The sequence below is a fragment of the Puma concolor genome, chromosome E4, assembly GCF_028749965.1.
Source record: "Puma concolor isolate L17-30 chromosome E4, mPumCon1.1.hap2, whole genome shotgun sequence".
Lineage (NCBI taxonomy): Eukaryota > Metazoa > Chordata > Mammalia > Carnivora > Felidae > Puma > Puma concolor.
In genome coordinates, this window is record NC_141683.1 from 25,778,292 (window position 1) to 25,796,432 (window position 18,141).

The 18,141-nt window shown below is 51.7% G+C and overlaps 1 protein-coding gene across 6 annotated transcripts in view; it reads left to right on the forward strand.

Annotated features, from left to right (window-relative positions):
• RAB7B (RAB7B, member RAS oncogene family) overlaps positions 1-9,642 on the forward strand; it is a 28,313-nt gene extending 18,671 nt beyond the window's left edge. For 5 of the 6 annotated variants that reach the window (XM_086694524.1, XM_086694523.1, XM_086694528.1 and 2 more), the window contains 2 exons: positions 210-421; positions 7,485-9,642. In XM_086694524.1, the coding sequence (XP_086550650.1) occupies positions 210-421; positions 7,485-7,500 (228 nt within the window). In that variant the 3' untranslated portion in view covers positions 7,501-9,642. The remainder of the gene's footprint in view (positions 1-209; positions 422-7,484) is intronic. The other variant, XM_086694527.1, reaches the window with a different exon arrangement.
• Positions 9,643-18,141: the final 8,499 nt, after the last annotated feature.

Consider the following 18,141-nt stretch of genomic DNA (forward strand, 5'->3'; position numbering starts at 1 on the left):
TCTGTCTCTCAAAAATAAATAAAGGTAAAAAAATAAAAGTTAAAAAAAAAAGAAATAACATGTGGAATTTCAGACACATGGAAGTTTCTCAATAAATGGGAGTAGCAGTGGGGATGGCGAGACACGAGGGTGGTAATGAGAGAGGGCGATACGATGACGGTGGCCATGGTGATACATACGGCGATCATTTATTTCTTCCCCTCACTCAGGTGCCCCAGGAGGTAGCCCAGGGCTGGTGTAAAGAGAAAGATATCCCCTACTTTGAAGTCAGTGCCAAGAATGACATCAACGTGGTACAGGCCTTCGAGATGCTGGCCAGCCGGGCTCTGTCCAGGGTAAGTGGCTATGGTGGTATCATCTTCCAGGGCTGCCCCGAGGATGGGAAACTGGGGAGCTTCAGAGAACAACACACTGGACTCAGGTAGGGATGCGGGTAGGACTGGACGGCTCATCGTCTCGATTAGTTGCTGAATGGGCTCGGCAGTGCTCTGGTTCTGGAACCCCAGAGTGCCAGAAGTCTAAACCTACCTTGGGTTATATAGTTAGTGGTCCCTCGGTCCGGCTGATGATCCCTTGTGGAGTTTCTAAAATACACGCTTCTGTGCCTCCCCCCGGAGACATTCCAATGTAGGGAGGGTTTGGGAGCTGATGGTCTAGTTCAGTCCTGACTGGCGAGAGAGGCCCCACAGCGCCGAGCGTTTGTCCAGATGGACGATCAGGTCTGCAGGAGTGGCTGACATCCTCCAGGCAAACAGATGGACAGCTGTGGGCCCCCCGTGTGGAGTGTGTCCTCTGTGGCCGGCAGCGTGTAGGGCTCGGGGACCCTGGCTCTCTGGAGGGGAGCCCGATAGGCCCATGTGTGGTTACCGTACAGGTGCATGGCGTGAAAGGATTTGGTGAGGTGGCCCCAGAGGCAGGGGGAGGGGAGGCACGCAGCCCAGCTGTGAGGGATGGGAAGGGGGACGAGGGGAAGATCAGGGAAGGCTGCCTGGAAGCAGTAACAGGGTTTTCTTCCCCTTCCAATATGGAGTCTGGAAACTCAGAGAAGGGTTCGAGTCCTTGGCACAGGGAAGGGCTCAGCTTGTCTCATTCTTCTGCCACATTTAATCACGGTGGGCTTCTCGGGAGAGGGGGAAAGCTCATCACAGCAATGATTTTGAATTGAAGAAAGGAGGACGGGAGATGGGGGGTGTCCCCGACGTGGAAGTGCCTGCCGTCATTGCGGTCGACCGGCGGCCTGGCCCCGTGCTGCCAGCTGCCCTGGACGGAAGTGCCCCGTGGCCCCGTCTGCGGTCGTCCAGCAAGGAGAGAGGCAGCAACCACCCCCAAGAGGCTGCCCAGGGAGAAGCCTTAATCGCAGGGTTTGGCCGGACACAGGCTATATTCGTATGCTTCCCCTCCCGGCCCCCAGCCCTCACTGTCTCATGTTAAAAGGAAGCAGGGGATGTCCGTCTCGAGCACATGACCGAGGGCTGTGGCTTTTATGATACAGCCTGTAATGCTGGCTCTCAAGCCACAGATGTGCCTGCTCGTGCCACTCCCCTGGAAACTGAAGAAGGCTGTTTGACCTTGTATGGTGAGAGGTGATAAATGATCCTGCACCAACACAGAACAGTGATTGCCAAATGCTGAGTCACGGAGAAGTTCCATCGGCCCACAGCCAGTGTCTGTGTGTGGTCAGCATCTGTCCTTTCCGAAGAAGGAGTGTCCTTTGTTCTCCTCTTTTTACTATTTTTTAAATTTACATCCAAGTTAGTTAGCATAGAGTGCAATAATGATTTTGGTAGAATCCACTGATTCATCCCCTACGTATAACACCCAGTGCTCATCCCAACAAGTGTCCTCCTTAATGCCCATCACCGGTTTAGCCCATCCCTCCACTCACAAGCCCTCCAGCAACACTCAGTTCTCTGTATTTAAGAGTCTCTTGTGTTTTGTCTCCCTTTCGGTTTCCATCTTATGTTTGCTTCCCTTCCCTTATGTTCATCTGTTTTGTCTCTTAAATTCCACATATGAGTGAAATCATATGATATTTGTCTTTCTCTAATTTTGCTTAGCATAATACCCTCTAGTTCCATCCATGTTGTTGCAAATGGCAAGATTTCATTCTATTTGATTGCCGAGTAATACTCCATTGTGTGTGTGTGTGTGTGTGTGTGTGTGTGTGTGTGTGTGTGTATATCACGTCTTTATCCAGTCAGCTGTCGATTGGAGTGTCCTTTATTCTTAAAGTTACATCTTTCTTGCTGTGTCCACTTTATGAAGCTTGTCTGCTTGGTTGTTGTTGTTTTATTTTTTGTAATGTTTGTTCATTTATTTTGAGAGAGAGATTGAGAGCACAGGGAAAGGGCAGAGAGAGGGAGAGAGAGCAGGCACTGTGCTGGCCACCAGCACAGAGCCCAACGCGGGGCTTGAACTCATGAACCATGAGATCATGACCTGAGCCGAAACCAAGAGTCAGACGTTCAACAGACTGAGCCACTCAGGCACCCCTGTTGTTGTTGTTTTTAATATCCATCCTACTTGGCAAAAGAGTGGCTGAGCAACCCTAGGTCAGTCCCTCACGTTGATGGGGGAAACTTACTGATGAGAAGTCTCGAAGTCACAAGTATGGTATCCACAGCAAAACTGACCTACATTTGAATCCTGCCCTGGTGTTTTTGAGTAGACCCCTGGGCATATGACTCCTCTGAGCCTCAGTTTCCTCATCTATAAGATGGAAATAATGCAATCCTGTAAACATTTCTTGAGTTGTCAGGCTAGGGCTGGAGATACGGACCTCAGGGGCTCTAAGGTCAGGTAGAGGAGTAGGATATTCACAAACAGGTTGTCACAGAGGTAAGTGCCACAGAGGGGGCAAAGTCAAGGCATGGAGATGACTCAGTGGTGGCTGGTGGCGAGGGTGGGCAAGGATGGTCCCCAGAGAAGTGGAGTGTGACTTGGGTGTTGAAAGACAAAGCACAGTTTGCAGGTGGCCATGGGAGGATGGGGGAGGGGCAGGCACAGGAGAAGGAGAGAGAGAAGGGCATGGCCAGAGGCCCAGGCACCAATCCACAGGGCTCACATGAGGAAGCAACTGTGGGTCCATCTGTAAGAGGAGGAAATGTGGCATGCAGGAAAGTGGGGGTGTGGGGCGAGCAATGAGGCCCACAAGGTCAACAGCACGGATCACGAAGGCTCAGAGAGCCCCCACCAAGCGCCTGGACTTCACGCAGCGGGCGCATGGTGTCCAGACCGCACTGCTGGACCCGAGGCACACAGGGGCTCACCTGGCACCTTGAAGCCCCGCAGGGTGTGCTTTTTCCTTAGAAACGTGGAGGAGAAATATTTTCCCATTAAAACAGAACAACCGTTATTACTAGAGCATAGACTGTAAAACGCACGTGCACTTTTAAAGGGAAACTGGAGTTTGCACACCTGTGTCGTGAGGTCAGATGAGTTCTCAAAGACATTTCCGGCAAGGGCCTCTCCCTTCCTCCCCAGGGAGGTGTCGTGCTCACGGTGCTGGAGGGTTTGAGGGGAGATGTGAGAGGCGACAAGGGGAGGAAGCCCCAGGCTGGGGTGGGAGGACCTGGGGCTCTGAAGCTGGGGAGATCTGACTGCAAATCCTGACTCCCCCTCTGACTCACAAGTCACACGGCCTCCCTAAGCCACCACTTCCCTCTCTTTAAAGTACAAATAATATCCTCCTAATGGAGTTGTTGCGAGGACCAAGTCAAACAATTCCTAGTACAGAGAAAGCACTAAGTAAAAAGTTGCTGGGGGTGCCTCAGTGGCTCAGTCGGTTAAGCATAGGACTCGGTTTCGGCTCAGGTCGTGGTCTCAGGGTTCCTGGGTTAGAGCCCCACTCTGGGCTCCATGCTGACAGCCCGGAGCCTGCTTCCAGTGTTTTCTCTCCCGTTCTCTCTGCCCCTCCCCCACTCACACCCTCTCTCAGATAGATAGATAGATAGATAGACCGAAGGTAGCTGTTTTAAAATGGAAGCTGTGTATAAGGGTTTTCAGCAAGGGAGTTTTCTGCTTCATGGAAGATGGGCTCAGTGGGTGGTTGGGAAGGTACTGCAATAGCCCAAGCCCGAGAGAATGGAGATGGCAGGACAAGGTGGACTGAACAGACGTTGGAGGTAGAGCCTCAGGGGCTCATGATGGTTGAATGTAGGAGAGAAGGAATCGGGAGCTATTCAGCTTGGCAGTCAGATGCACGATCGCTCGGATGGAATGCTCAGGACCAAGCTAGAGAAGAGAGGGGAAAGCAGGAGCATCACGGGAGGAAGGGGGTGATGCACTCAGTCCACGGGCCACATGACATCCACACTTCCTTGAAATGCCTGAGCTCTGCAGTGAATTCTGGTTGGAGTGATTTGTGAACATGGCACCAGAATAGGTACTCGGGGAACATTTTGAAAGGAAAGATGGTAGGTGGTTACTTTACGGTCCCAATCTGGCCACTTTCTTTTTCTTTTTTTAATGTGTATTTATTTTTGAAAGAGAGAGAGAGAGATGTGAGCAGGGGAGGGGCACAGAGAGAGGGAGACACAGAATCCGAAGCGGGCTCCAGGCTCCGAGCTGTCAGCACAGAGCCCGACGGCGGGGCTCGAACCCACGAACCGCGAGATCGTGACCTGAGCCCAAGTCAGACGCTCAACCGACCGAGCCCCCCATACGCCCCCCAGTCTGGCCGCTTTCAAGGACTAGGATACTTAGTTATTCCAAAATATGATACGAAGGGACACCACCTACTTAAGGGGATTGGCACGGATGAGATTCTGCTCTTACCAAGTTGGTAATATCATCCCTGCTGGGGCTGTCAGGCCCTCCCCTGTGGCATGAGCTGCAGCATGGAGGCCCGGCTCCTGAGGGGTAATTGGGGAAGGACGCAATCGCCATGCCCAGGAGGGAAGTGGGCTGGCTAGCGGGTAAGCTTGGTGGAATCACAGGACCTTTCTGAGGTCCTCCAGATGCAGGGACTAAAGGCAGGTCCACAGAGGCGACCAGGCTTGAAGGGACAGGCCGGCACAGTCACATCCCTTAGGTGCAGTAGGTGCACACGTGAGGACACTTCCTGTTTGCTCTGCACTGGGATGCACATCCGGCCAAGAGGACAGAGGCCTGGAGAAAAGAGCTACACAGGAAACCCAATTATGGCCCGCTGGTTGCTTAGAAGTTTTGTGGGAAATCCGAGGAGCGAGATGACGCCGTTATTACCTGCAATGGTGTCACAGATGGGAAGCACTCGGGTGATCTGGACCTGGGGACGTGTGAATGTTATCGGGTTCAGAAGGCCGGCGTGAAGGCCTCAGGCTTCTCCAGTGTAATGAGTGAGGAAGTTTCTCACCCCTTCCAGAGGCAGAACCCCATGCGAATCTAGAAAGATCTAGAAAGAGTGCAGAGGAGCTCAGGAAACTCTGTGGCTGCTCGGGAGGCCCCACACCCCCTTCCCTGCAGGCTGGTGCTGCGGAAAATGGCACGGTTTCTGTTCATGAGGGGCCCTGGGGCCCCCCGCTGGGCCTTGGGTGGACATGGGGTGGGGGGGGGGGCACACTCAGGGGTGATGAAGCAACAGTCCTGCCCCCAGGGTCCAAAGACCCAGTTAGGGAAGTTCCTGATCCTGGTCATGGTCTCTGGCTTGAATGATGACAGAGGGACCCACAAAGGACAAAACAGAGAATGCTTCCCAAACCTGCCTTTCAGGGAGAGTTGGGTCACCAGGGTAAAAGGGGCTTAGACAGTGATGCTCTGCCCTCCCTTGTCCCTCACTGGGAGATCCGGAAGTGTCGGGATTTTAACCACATCAGCTCCGTGGAGTGAGAGGGCCCCGCACGCAGCGGCAGGGTCCAGGGGGAGGACGGGACACGTCCAGGGCTGCAGAGGCTGGAGCCCACACACCAGGCATGGGAAGTGCTGGGGACAAGGAGCCACCTGGCCCCATTTTGTCTTCTCAGGCTCCTTGGGTGGGACTCTGCTCTCCCAGGGTGAGAGCCGGGGAAGCCCTGGGGTGCCCTGGGTCAGGTCTGTAATCGGTGGGCTAAGATCCTCCCCAGCAGAGGGGGAGATCAATCTGGGGTGTGGGGACATCTCCAGAGAGATAGACCTTCATTTGGAGGGCATACACTGCCCCCCAACCCCCAGCACTCATCCTTCCTGTTAAAATAAATATATATAAATTCTAATAACTCTAAATAATTTGCTGAGGGGGAGTGCTCAGTCAGTGAAGCAGCCGATTTCGGCTCAGGTCATGATCTCACAGTTTGTGAGTTCGAGCCCCGCGTCGGGTTCTGTGCTGACAGCTCAGAGCATGGAGCCTGCTTCAGATTCTGTGTCTCCCTCTCTCTCTGCCCCTCCCTGGCTCATGCTCTGGCTCTCTCGCTCTCAAAAATAAATAAACATTAAAAAATAATATAATAATTTTCTGAGCGATACTCAAGGCCCATCACCGAGGCTGACTAAGGAGGCCCTGAGACCAACCTGGGAGGACCGAGAAACAGGGACTTTCAGGAAACAAACTATACGAAAAAGGGCTGGATCCCAGGCCCCGCACCATGACCTCTGCATGTGAGGCTAAATGACCCCTCAGTCATGGGGCATCAGGGGACCGTCTCCTGTGTCTCAGGAGCTACCATCATCAGGGTGTAGCAAGTGAGGCCTGATGCCATCTCCTGGGACAGGGTTGTGACATTCACCAGTGGTGATGGGTGCTGCTCGGTGAAGGCCACTGACCCACACAATACCAGCTGTGGGGGAGCACGGATGCCAAGCCCAGTGACTGGTGAGAGCCGGGCAGAATAAAGACATGGGGTCCCTTTAAGAAGAGACCCTTTAGCCCTAGTATTCATCTCCTGGAGGAAGGGCCCCCTGCCCCACCCCAGCCTCACCCTGAGCCAAGAGGTCCTGGGAGAGAAGTGGCCAGCTTTGTTGGGACACAGGGGTTTGGGAAGGTAGCAAAGAGCCAAATAGGCCCAGTGGAAAGGCTGAGTCTATCTGGCGGAGGACAGAGAATTGACTGGGCTTCTCAGGTGCCAGGGGTGGCCGTGGGGGAGGCTGGGAGGCAGACATGGTGAACGAAGGGTGGGTGTGGGGGTGTTTGCGGGGAGAGGTCTCCAACAGAAATCAGGAGAGGGTTGTCATCATCTCTGCCGGAGGTCAGATGTCACCTCAGGTGACACTTTCAAGGATTAGGTGACACTGGCCACTTCCATGCTCCTTCTGGAGAATGGAAAGTTGTGGGACCGTGTTGTAGGTCAGGAGATTGGTGCCAGCCAACTGCTCTGGGCTCCTGGGAAGAAGCTGGAGGAGGAGGTGAGGACAGAGGAGGGTGGGGAAGACCAGTGCCCCACCCCCACCCCCACCCCCACTGTTAGTTTCCTAACAACGCAGTGGGGAGGGGACAAAAAAGCCCAACCACCGTTGGCCAGTGAGAAACAGAAGGCAGGTGGGCATCTTTGCCTCTCAGGATGTGAACTCTGACTTCTCTTTTCCTTCCCCAGTATCGAAGCATCTTAGAGAATTACCTCACAGACTCCATCAAGCTCTCACCGGAAGACCAGTCCAGGAGTAGATGTTGCTGATCTTTCAGACTCCCGCTCTGATGCCCAGACAAAGCCTGCCCACGGCCTGGGCATCCCCGCCCCCACCAGCCCTTCCCTACCCCCCCCCCACCCCCACCCCGTCTGCCCAAGCCCAGCCCAGGCACTACCCTCATATCTGTGCTGGGCCCAGATCAGAGCACAACCCCTGCCTCGGGCTGAGTGTAGTGAGGACAGGGCTGGGCCCTCAGGGGTCCCGATGGAACCCAGAATGTCACAGCCAAATCTCGGGCCGGGAGGAGTCACCATTCCCTGGCTGGCTCCAGCTTTCCTGCTACCTGCCCTCCCCAAACACACTCTCGCTCCAGAACGCACATCTCTGCAGACAGGCCACTGTGTCTGGAGTCCCGTTACGTTCTCCTGGGGACTGGCCTTCCTCGCTCATACCGCCACGCACCCGCAAAGCCACGGCACAGCTTTGGACAAGGGTGCAGCTCAGGCCACCCCGGCTACCAGCGCCAGAAAGCGAGGGCCTGCCTCAACCCCTGGTGGCCACTGTCCAGGCCTGGAACGATACTCCGCCGCCTCCAGGGCATAGGACAGAGGGAGCCCAGGAGAGGCACCCAGGATGGGCTCATTCCTCTCTGCTGGATGCGCAGACAACTCCTCTAAATCTCTCCGAGCCTCAGCTGGCTCATCTGTCAAATGGGGGTGGTTTGTGTCCTGCCGACCTCAGGGTATATGGTTTCGAGGACCAGAAGCTCTGCTTAAATCTCAGTTGCTCTTGTTGATATGCATTTATTTATTTCTCCAACAAGTATTGTTGAACATCTGCTATGTACAATGCGCCGAGGTCCAGTGACAAATGAAACAAACGAGGACCCTGCTCTCCTGGACCCGGCTTTCCGATTAGGGAGAGAAGCGATAGACACAGAATTTAAACAGATATTTTCAAATAGCAGATGAGTGCTTGGACAAAGCAACCGAGGTAATGGGATAGAAAGGGACAGAGACTGGGGTTGGTGCTGTTTCAGACAAAGTGGTCCAGGAGGGCTTCCCTGAGGAGGTGTCATTTGGCCCCAGGACTAGAGAATGAACAGATGACTTTCATTAGAGATCTGGACAAAGAGCATTCCATGGAGAGGGAGCAGAAAGAGCCACGGCCCTGAGGTAAGGACAAATTTGCTGTGTTCCAGGAACAGTGAAAGAACTTTCATTTACCTGAGGACTCAAAGCTGATATCCCAGAGACAAGCAAAAGGGATCCTGCCCCCTGAGTGGCTCCTTGATGCTCTGCTGACTGGCCACCAGAGGGCAGCAGTGCTCCTTCCCTCCCGTGCTGACTGGCCAGTGGCTTCTCCATGACCCTTGAAGAAGGGCTTTTCTCTCTATGCTGATCCTCAAAGCTTGTTCTCAGACTGGGGGCATGTTTGGTCCTGCGAGATTTATGGGGCAGGAGAATCCCAATTTCTTACAGCTAGTAAGAACTGAGCCAAAACTGTAACATCAATGATTCAGGCAAGAAATCCACATAAGTGACAAATGCTAGAATTGAGGGACCTGGAAAACTCACGGACTCCCTCTCCCTGCAGATTCTTCCGGCAACAGATAGCATAGACAGGACCCAGCCTGAAGAGGGTGGGCAAAATGACCACTCAGAGGCTCCCAAGCCACATCCATGCCCTCCGTGGAAGTCTCCTGTCTACACAGACGTATCTGGCCCTGAGCTCCGAGCAAAGCTGGGACGTGAGCCCAGGACTTCTGATGGCATATGACTCTGAAGATACTCCCAGAGGCAGGGGATCCTGCAGGGGTGAAGGGGTCAGCAGGAGAGTCTGGGGAGCCTCGTCTGCCCACCCAGCTGTGGAGTAAGGGCTGGCTCATCCCGGGCAGCGGCACGGATCTGGCAGAGAGCAGGTGGCTGGGAGCACGCCGCCGTCTCTGTGTCCTTCCTGGGAGTGGCATTCTACACCTCACACGGCTCTCCTGGGAGTGCATCGGACCGTGGATGGGATGGGTGGCGTTTGGGCTTCTGTATCCTGTGTATGCAGCACCAATGGACGTGTGAACTGTTTCAAAACGTGTGCAACAAATAATAAATGTGTCCTCCTTTCTTTTTATCCTTTTTGGTATTTTGTTATTAAGTTAAAAAAAATAGCAACATGTTTCCATAGTGCAAAATTCAGGGTAGACAACAAAAAGTGAAACAGGACAGCTCACATAACAGAAGGGGCCCAGGGCAAAATGAAAATACCCTGCCCTTGTTCAAAACCGATGAAGGATTTCAAGACAGTAACCGCGGGTTGTTAATTCTAGCCCAGGGTCCTTAGGAGAGCAGGGTACACATACCTGTGAAGCCTGTCCCTGAGGAAGTAGCTATGTTTTCAGGACCCTCCGGAATGCTGGAGCCCCTGGCCAGGCCCGCCTGGGCTGCAGACACCCTGCAGCTTGAAGATAAAAGGTTCTATCTTTGCAAGAGCGGCGTGGAGATTCCACCCCAGGCCTAAAACGAGCATTTTGAGTTTTCTCCAGAGTCAGGAGGAGGACAGAACCTTCCACGTGGGAGGGCAGAGTGCCCCCACTCGTGATTCTGAGACTGGCCCTCAGTACCAACCCAGTAGGGGCAGGTGCCAGCAGGGGAGGCAGCACGCGGGAGGCTGTGACTCCGGGCTAAGTGAAGAAGCCACCAGAGCCCAGAGTGGGGGGGGGGGGGGGGGAGGGGGGGGTGGCCAGCACCTGCCAGGGCCCCTTCATCTCCATCCATTCAGAGAAAAGAGGACCCCAGTTCCCCAGACTGCTCTGGTCCAGGCCACTCTGATCCCTGGCCCAAGGGGCAGCTCCGGGCTGCTAATGAATAACAGAGAGGACCCAGGCCAGGGCTCCCGGTGGCACACACCCCGGGGGCTTGGGAAAAACCAAAACGAACCCAAATCTTATCACCAAATAAACCTGGGCGGGGCCTGGCCGGGTGCCACACTGCCCAAGAGGATCTGGTGAAAGAGCTGACTTTTTCTGTTCTCTGCTCCCACTCAGCAGAGGCTCCCTCACTGTCCCATCACCTGCCACAGGCAACTCCCGGCAGAGGCAGGTGGGTGGCCAGCACCCACACTGCAGTCCTGTTCCCAGAAGCACACAGTCCAGTGGCGGCCGCAGAACAGCCCTGCCAGCAGCGACACCCAAAACTGATCGCTGTGCGTGGCTGGCCTGGCGGTGACAGTGGGCTGAGGACATGAGAACTTGCCTTCTGTGAGCACACCTCGAGTCTCCCTCTAGGATGTGCGCTGGGGGAGGGGGGGGGGGGGAGTGTGTGTATATGGTGTGTGCGTGTGTGTCTGTGTGTGTGTGTAGTGGGGGGGAAGGTGTTTATGTAGGAGGTGGGGAGGGGAGTAGAGACTTAGAAAGTCAGACAGTGCATTTCCCTTGTTGAAATACAGAAAAATTATAAAAAGTCCATAAGATTGGAGGAAAGCAGTGATTAGGGGAAGGGGCTCGGGGCTCAGGGTGGAACAGTAACTGTGGGAAGCCTGCCTTGTGGCAGCGAGGCCCCAGAGCAGCCTCCAGAGGAGGGGTGAGCCTCATTCTCGAAGGACGCGGCTGCCGTTCCCTCCCTGTCTCCCTCACAGCCCACCAGGTCCTCGCCCTCTCGGAAGCCACTCCCTTCCCCCCACCCCTCCGCTTCACCTGGTCCAGGCGGCTGGCATGACTTGGCCCAGACCACCCTCCCCGTGGGGCTCCCACTGGCCCTCTTATTCCTTTCCCAGCCACTCCGCCTATCAGCCCGCCTCGTGGCGTCCACACAGACAAAATCCGTCTGTGGCCCACGAGGCCCCTCACCGCCGGCCACTGCCTGCTCAGGCCTCGGCCCGGGCCACAGCCACCCTCGGCTCCGCACACAGGAACTTCTCTCAGTTCCCCGGAGGTGCCGCTCTCTGGCCCTTCACCCGACTATTCCTCCTCAGCTGTTCGTCATCAACTAAAACATCGCTTCCGGGGCGCCTGGGTGGCGCAGTCGGTTAAGCGTCCGACTTCAGCCAGGTCACGATCTCGCGGTCTGTGAGTTCGAGCCCCGCGTCAGGCTCTGGGCTGATGGCTCGGAGCCTGGAGCCTGTTTCCGATTCTGTGTCTCCCTCTCTCTCTGCCCCTCCCCCATTCATGCTCTGTCTCTCTCTGTCCCAAAAATAAATAAACGTTGGAAAAAGAAAAAAAAAAAAACAAACATCGCTTCCTCTAGTAAGCTTTCCCAGACCCCCAGACCAGGTTAGGGGCCCTCCGTGGGCCCCCACCGCTCCCCATTCTCAATGCCAGAACATCAGCTCCGATGGAAGGGCCATGGCAGGGAGTGTCCTCAGTTTTATTCCCCACGTTCTGCCCTGCACCCGAGCCATGCCTGACGAGTGCTTAGCGTTCAATAAATATTTTTGGGAAATCAGCTCCTGTAATACTTCACTGTAATTGCTTGTCTGCATGCCCTCGGACTGTGGGCTCCCTAAAGGCAGGGTCTGTTTGGATTCATCGTGTCAACCCCAGCCTCAGCACAGAGATTGATGCATGGCAGATGATAAATAAATATCGTGGAATGCGAGAGTATACCACACAGCTATTAAAGAGAACGGTGGAGGGACGCCTGGGTGGCTCAGTCGGTTAAGTGTCTGACTTTGGCTCAGGTCACGATCCCGCAGTTTGTGAGTTCGAGCCCCGTGTCAGGCTCTGTGCTGACAGCTCAGAGCCTGGAGCCTGCTTCCGATTCTGTGTCTCCCTTTCTCTCTGTCCCTCCCCCACTCATGCTCTGTATCTCTCTCTCTCTCTCTCAAATAAATAAACATTAAAAAATTAAAAAGAAAAGAATGATGGAATGTTCTGTGTGATGGAATGGAATAGAACATCCAAGAATCATTGTCACGTGAAATAGCAATGTGAGAATCATGTGTATAAGAGGCAATCTTTTTGGTAAGAAGAGGCTTAAATACACCTTTATATTCATTTTTGCTTGTACATAAAGAAAACTCTAGAAAGATGCACAAGAAATTAATAAAAGTGATTACCTTTCAGAGAGAGGACTGGGCAAGTGGGAGTCAGATGTAGGAGTAAGTCTCGGCTTATATAATCTTCTACTTTGTATTTTGAACTCGAATGTATTACATAATCAAAAAGTTTTTTAAAGGAAAATGAATATTGGTGGAAGGCAGAAGGGGGAGAAGAACAAACAGGGAGAGGGTTGGAACTCCAACCAGGGCCTAGCTGCCTTGGTCAGTTACAACATACAGCCTCGAATCCAGGGCTGACAAGTTTGGATTCTGCCGTTAGAAGAAGGATGTGCATCTAAGAAATCCCCCAAGCCCACATGCTGTGGCCAAGACACCGAGTCTCCCAGGTGGGGCAAGGTCAGCTGGGGTTTTTTGGTTCTCCTGTATCCTAGAGGAGGATCCTGTGACCTGGGATGCTGGTCAACAACTGAACAGGTGTTTCTAACCCCAGAGGCTCAGAACTGGAGATAAACTATTAAGTCTGTGCCCGGCTCTGTGAATTACTATGTGAATGACTACACTTAAGGGTAGGTATTCCCCAGGGTTAACATCAAGACTTACTTACCAGTTTCTCGACACTCTGGAGACCACTCTCCTAAGCCCAACACTGACCCCAGAAAAGATCCCCCTCCAAGAATGGGCTCCAAAATGAACTGGTACAATTACTTTGGGGCTGTATTGAATAAAAGGCACCACAAACAGGCTCTATGACTCTGCAGTTCGAGTCTTACACACAGACAACCCTTACAGGTGGGCATCAGGGGACACGATCAAGGATTTTCTTTGTAGCATTGTTCGTAATAGAGAAAAAAATAAGTAAACAGAAAGAAAGAAAACAAAACAAATCTGGAAATGACCCAGATGTCCTTCTATAGAAAATTGGATAAATAAAATGGGATATTCAAACAATGGAATTTCACAGCAGTGGGAATGAATAAACTAAAACCACAGACACCAACTGGGTGAATCTCAAAAGCACATGGAAGATAACAAGCCACAGACGGAGACGTATGGTTGCCATTTCTGTAAAGTTCAAAAGCCAGCAAAACTAGCTGGTTTATCCTCACACATATTTGTCACCGATGCGTCTAGTAACAGCATGGAACAACAAAAAAACATACAAACAAGGGAATGATGAGCCCAAAACTTAGATAGCAGTTACCTTGGATGGGGGTCAAGGCTGGGGAGACGCGGGGAAATGCAGTAGGGACCAGACACACAAGGCAACTAGACAGAGTTGGGAGAGTCCAATCCTCCAGCTGAGTCGTGGGGCCACCGGCCGTAATTGTATCATTACACTTTGCATCTCAGATGTATGTCACACGTATTCTTTTCACGACTCAAATATCCAAATTTTAGAATCACAACCACAGCCTGAGCTTTGGAGTCAAGCACACTCGAGTTGGAACCTTGACTATCTTCTCCACAGCTGTGTGACCTTCAGAGTTTCCATTGTCTCACCTGTACAGCGGGGATAATAATAACGCTTATCTCGAAGGATACTAGTTATGGACAGCCATCCCCCTTTATCCACGAGGGATATATTCCAAGACCCCTAGTGGATGCCTGAACCCACAGATAGCACTGAACCCTGTATATTACACTATGTTTTTTCCTAGACATATCTACCTATGATAAAGTTTAATATACATATTGATAAATTAGGCACAGTAAGATTAACAGAAATAACTAATAATAAAATAGAACAATTATAACAATATACTGTAATAAGGCTTGTGTGAATGTGGTCTCTTTCTCTCCCCAAATCTCTTAGTGTACTGTACCTACCCTTCTCGTGATGATGTGAGATGATAAAATGTCTACTTGATGAGACAAAAGTGCCAGGAAGAGGCAGGCACTTTGACTTAGCATTAGTCTGCTGTTGACCTTCTGACATTTGTCAGGAGGATCTGCTTCTGCTCTGCCCTTTGACAGTGGGTAACTGAAACTGTGGACAAGTTGTGTCTAACTCGTGGTAAATATTCAATAAACGGTGGTTTGCAGGGGTGTTTGAAATCTGTTTGTGAATAAAGGCATCCCTACTGTAGGCTAAGGGCAAAATAAATGAGGACAAAAATGAATGAATGAATGAGCAAACAAATGAACTCATTTATTCTATCCCTATCTCTACATCTTCTCCCCTGGGTAAACTCTGGGACCCAAATGGCCTGGTTAACATTGTGGTCACTTCAAACAAAATTTATAATACAATTCTCACACCTACCCGGAGTCTCTAGAAGCAGGCAGCTGGCAAGCTAGCCCCACAAGGACTCGGCCTCCACTCTCCAAACTGAAGGAAAGATTCCTGCAGGAGGGACTCACTGTGTCCTCCCTGCCCCCACGGCACCTGGCACGGTTCTGGGCCCACACAGCTGCTCGCCGAGACAGCTGCTTTGAGGGAAAAGAGGTCTTTGGTCTGCAGGGAGCTCCCCAGACCTTTGCAGCCTTGAGCCATCACTCTCGAATCCCTAGGAGTTTCCCCGACCTTACGGTCTCAGCTACATTTGTCATACACACAAGGACAGCCCATGATTGGAGGAAATTTAAGTGGATTTCCAAACCCTGAAAAGAGGAGAGACTGATATCCTTAGGCCTTCTGAGAATCCCTGCCAGTCTCTGATTTGATGTTTTTCCCCCATTGCAGGCTATACATCTGGGGCAGGGAATTACCTGTGGAATCAGGGGCAGAGATGCATACTTGAAGTCAGGTCATCTTAAGCCTCTGTGCGATCTTAAACCAGTACCATTTCTAGTATCGTCTTAGTTTTCTCCTCGATAAAATGGGGGTAGCGATTATTTCTTGCCTACTTCACAAGGGTGAAAAGAAGACAAAAGAAAATCATGACTATATTGGTGATTCGGAAACTATACAGCTCTATACAATATGGTGTACAGAAAGAATACTGCCTTTGGGGTTAAGATACCTTGACTGGTTGGCTGGTTGGTTGGTTGGTTGGTTTTTAAGCTTCCAATTATGTACTGAGGCTTATTATATGCTATGCCCTGTTCTGAGCACTTTATGAATATTAACTCTTGCAGTTCTCACAACTATCTTATGAATTAGGAGTTGTATTACCATCCCCATCAGAGAGCTGGGGTAACTGGGGCACAGAGACGTTACGTAACTCGCCAGAGTTGCACACTAGTGTATTGCGAAGCTGAGATCCAAACCCAAGCCATCAGGTTCCAGAAGCGGGGCCGATAACCAGCTCTTCCACCTGCTACTTGAGAGTTTGGAAGCCTACCCCTGCCGTGTACTAATTCTCCTATCCCCCATTCATTCATTCCCCATGTATTCAGTAAGTGCTTACTACGTGCCAGGTGCTGCCCTAGGAAATTAAACAGACTGACATGGTGCTTACATTCCAGCGTGGGAGACGGGCCATACGCAAGGAATCCCGTAAGGTGTCTAGACAGGTAAGTTCAGTGGAAGAACAACAAAGCAGGTGTCTTAGCTTATACCGCAGACTGGGTATAAATAATAAGAAACAACAGAAACTTAGCTGTCACAGCTTTGGAGGCTGCAAGTCCCAGATCAGGGTGCCAGCGTGATCAGGTCCTGGTAAGAACGCTCTTCTGGGCTACAGACTGCCGGCTTCTGACTGTGTCTTCACACGGTGGAAGAAGTGAGCTGGCTCTCCAGGATCTCTTTTATAAGAGCACTGGTGCCATTCGTGAGGACACCACCCTCATGCCTTAGTACCTTCCAAAGGCCCCACCTCCCAATATCATCACGTTGGGGATTAGAATCCAACACATGACTGCGGGGTAGATGCAAACAGCAAGGCAAGGGGATACCGGGTGCCCAGGGGCCAATGTTGTCATCTCTTTGGACCTCTGTTCTCTTCCTGTAAAATGAAGATACCGAGGCCTGCTTTGCCTCAGGACATCTACCTGATGCACATACTGTAAAATGCCAATCCAGTGCAGGTATTGTATCATGTGTTGTTCTTCGCCTCTTTGCTCCCGTAGCACTGGGTTCCTACCTGTAGTTGGTATGTTCGCCGTTGTTTCGTAGTTGGCCATTCAGGTTGCCGTGTCTCTCAGTAAGCTGAATTTTTGAGGGCAGGAACAGATCCTGGTGCAGAGTAAGTATGAAATGGAAGCAGAATTATTCACATTAGTAATCACTATTTAATGAGCCCATGCTAGTGGCAAACACTCATAGTAATGCTGAATTTAATCTTCAGTATAGAAGTGACTATCATCCCTGGTCCCAGAGAAGGAACAGAGGCTCAGAGAGGTAACTTGCCCATGGCCACCTGCCCGTGAGTGAAAAAACCACGATAGGAACTTGCATCTCTCTGACTCTAAAATCCACAATCGGTCACCAGCCCCATGCTGTCGTGGGGTGTTGTATCCACATGTGCTCATTCACGCAACAAACATTCCCCGAGCTCTAATACGTTCCAGGTGCTTTACATGGAAATGGATGAGGCAGATGGGGTCTCTGTCCTCACGGAAGACAGAATGGATAACTTAACAAATACAAAAGATGGGCGCTGCTTTGATATGCTGGGTGTCCTGTCCAGGTGGTGGGGCACAGGAGGGTCTGTTTGAGATGGGGACTGCAGGGCTGAGCCCTGAGCAATGAAAAAGAAGCTGGCCTTCAGCAGACCGTGGAGGAAGAACCAACAAAGACAATGAAGCTGACATAGGTACAAGGTGGGAATGTTCTCCAAGCCATAGGGAAGCCAGGGAGCCTACAGAGGCGTGACAAAGACAGACGGTAGGAAGCCGTGAGGTAAAAAAAGAAGCTGGACCCATACCATGCAGGCCCTCAGAGACGGCAAAAAAGGAGCACTGGGGAAGCGTGCAAGGTTTCCAGGCAGAAGAGTGTTGTGATCTGATTTGTGTTTTAGAAGAGATATTATTATTAACTGTTTCAACAGCATCGGAGGGGCACCTGGCTGGCTCAGTCGGAAGAGCAGACGGCTCTTGATCCCCGGGTTGTTAAGTTCGAGCCCTACGCTGACTGTAGAGATTACTTAAAGAAATAAAATTTTTAAAAATAAAAATAATAAATAAGTAGCATTGGAAATGGCCAATAGTAATTATAACAATACATTTTTTTTTTAATTTTTTTTTTCAACGTTTATTTATTTTTTGGGACAGAGAGAGACAGAGCACGAACGGGGGAGGGGCAGAGAGAGAGGGAGACACAGAATCAGAAACAGGCTCCAGGCTCTGAGCCATCAGCCCAGAGCCTGACGCGGGGCTCGAACTCACGGACCGCGAGATCGTGACCTGGCTGAAGTCGGACGCTCAACCGACTGCGCCACCCAGGCGCCCCATAACAATACATTTTTAATGCGTTCAGAGGAGAGAGTGAACAAAAGAGGGCAGGAAAGGTGGAGGTAGGTTGGGAGTGGAGAAGGTCGTTCAGCCAGCAAATGACTTTGGCAAGTGTTTGCCTTCGCCTTAGCTTCGGCTGAATTAAGCCTCATTCATCTTGTATATAATAATAATGGGCTGCAGATGGAAATAACTAAATCAATGTCCAGGGTTTCACTATGAGAGAGATCAGGTTTCTTCTGCCTCCTCTTTCCACTCCGAGGAAAGAGATGACTCAGAACCCTGGGGGAGAGGGGACCC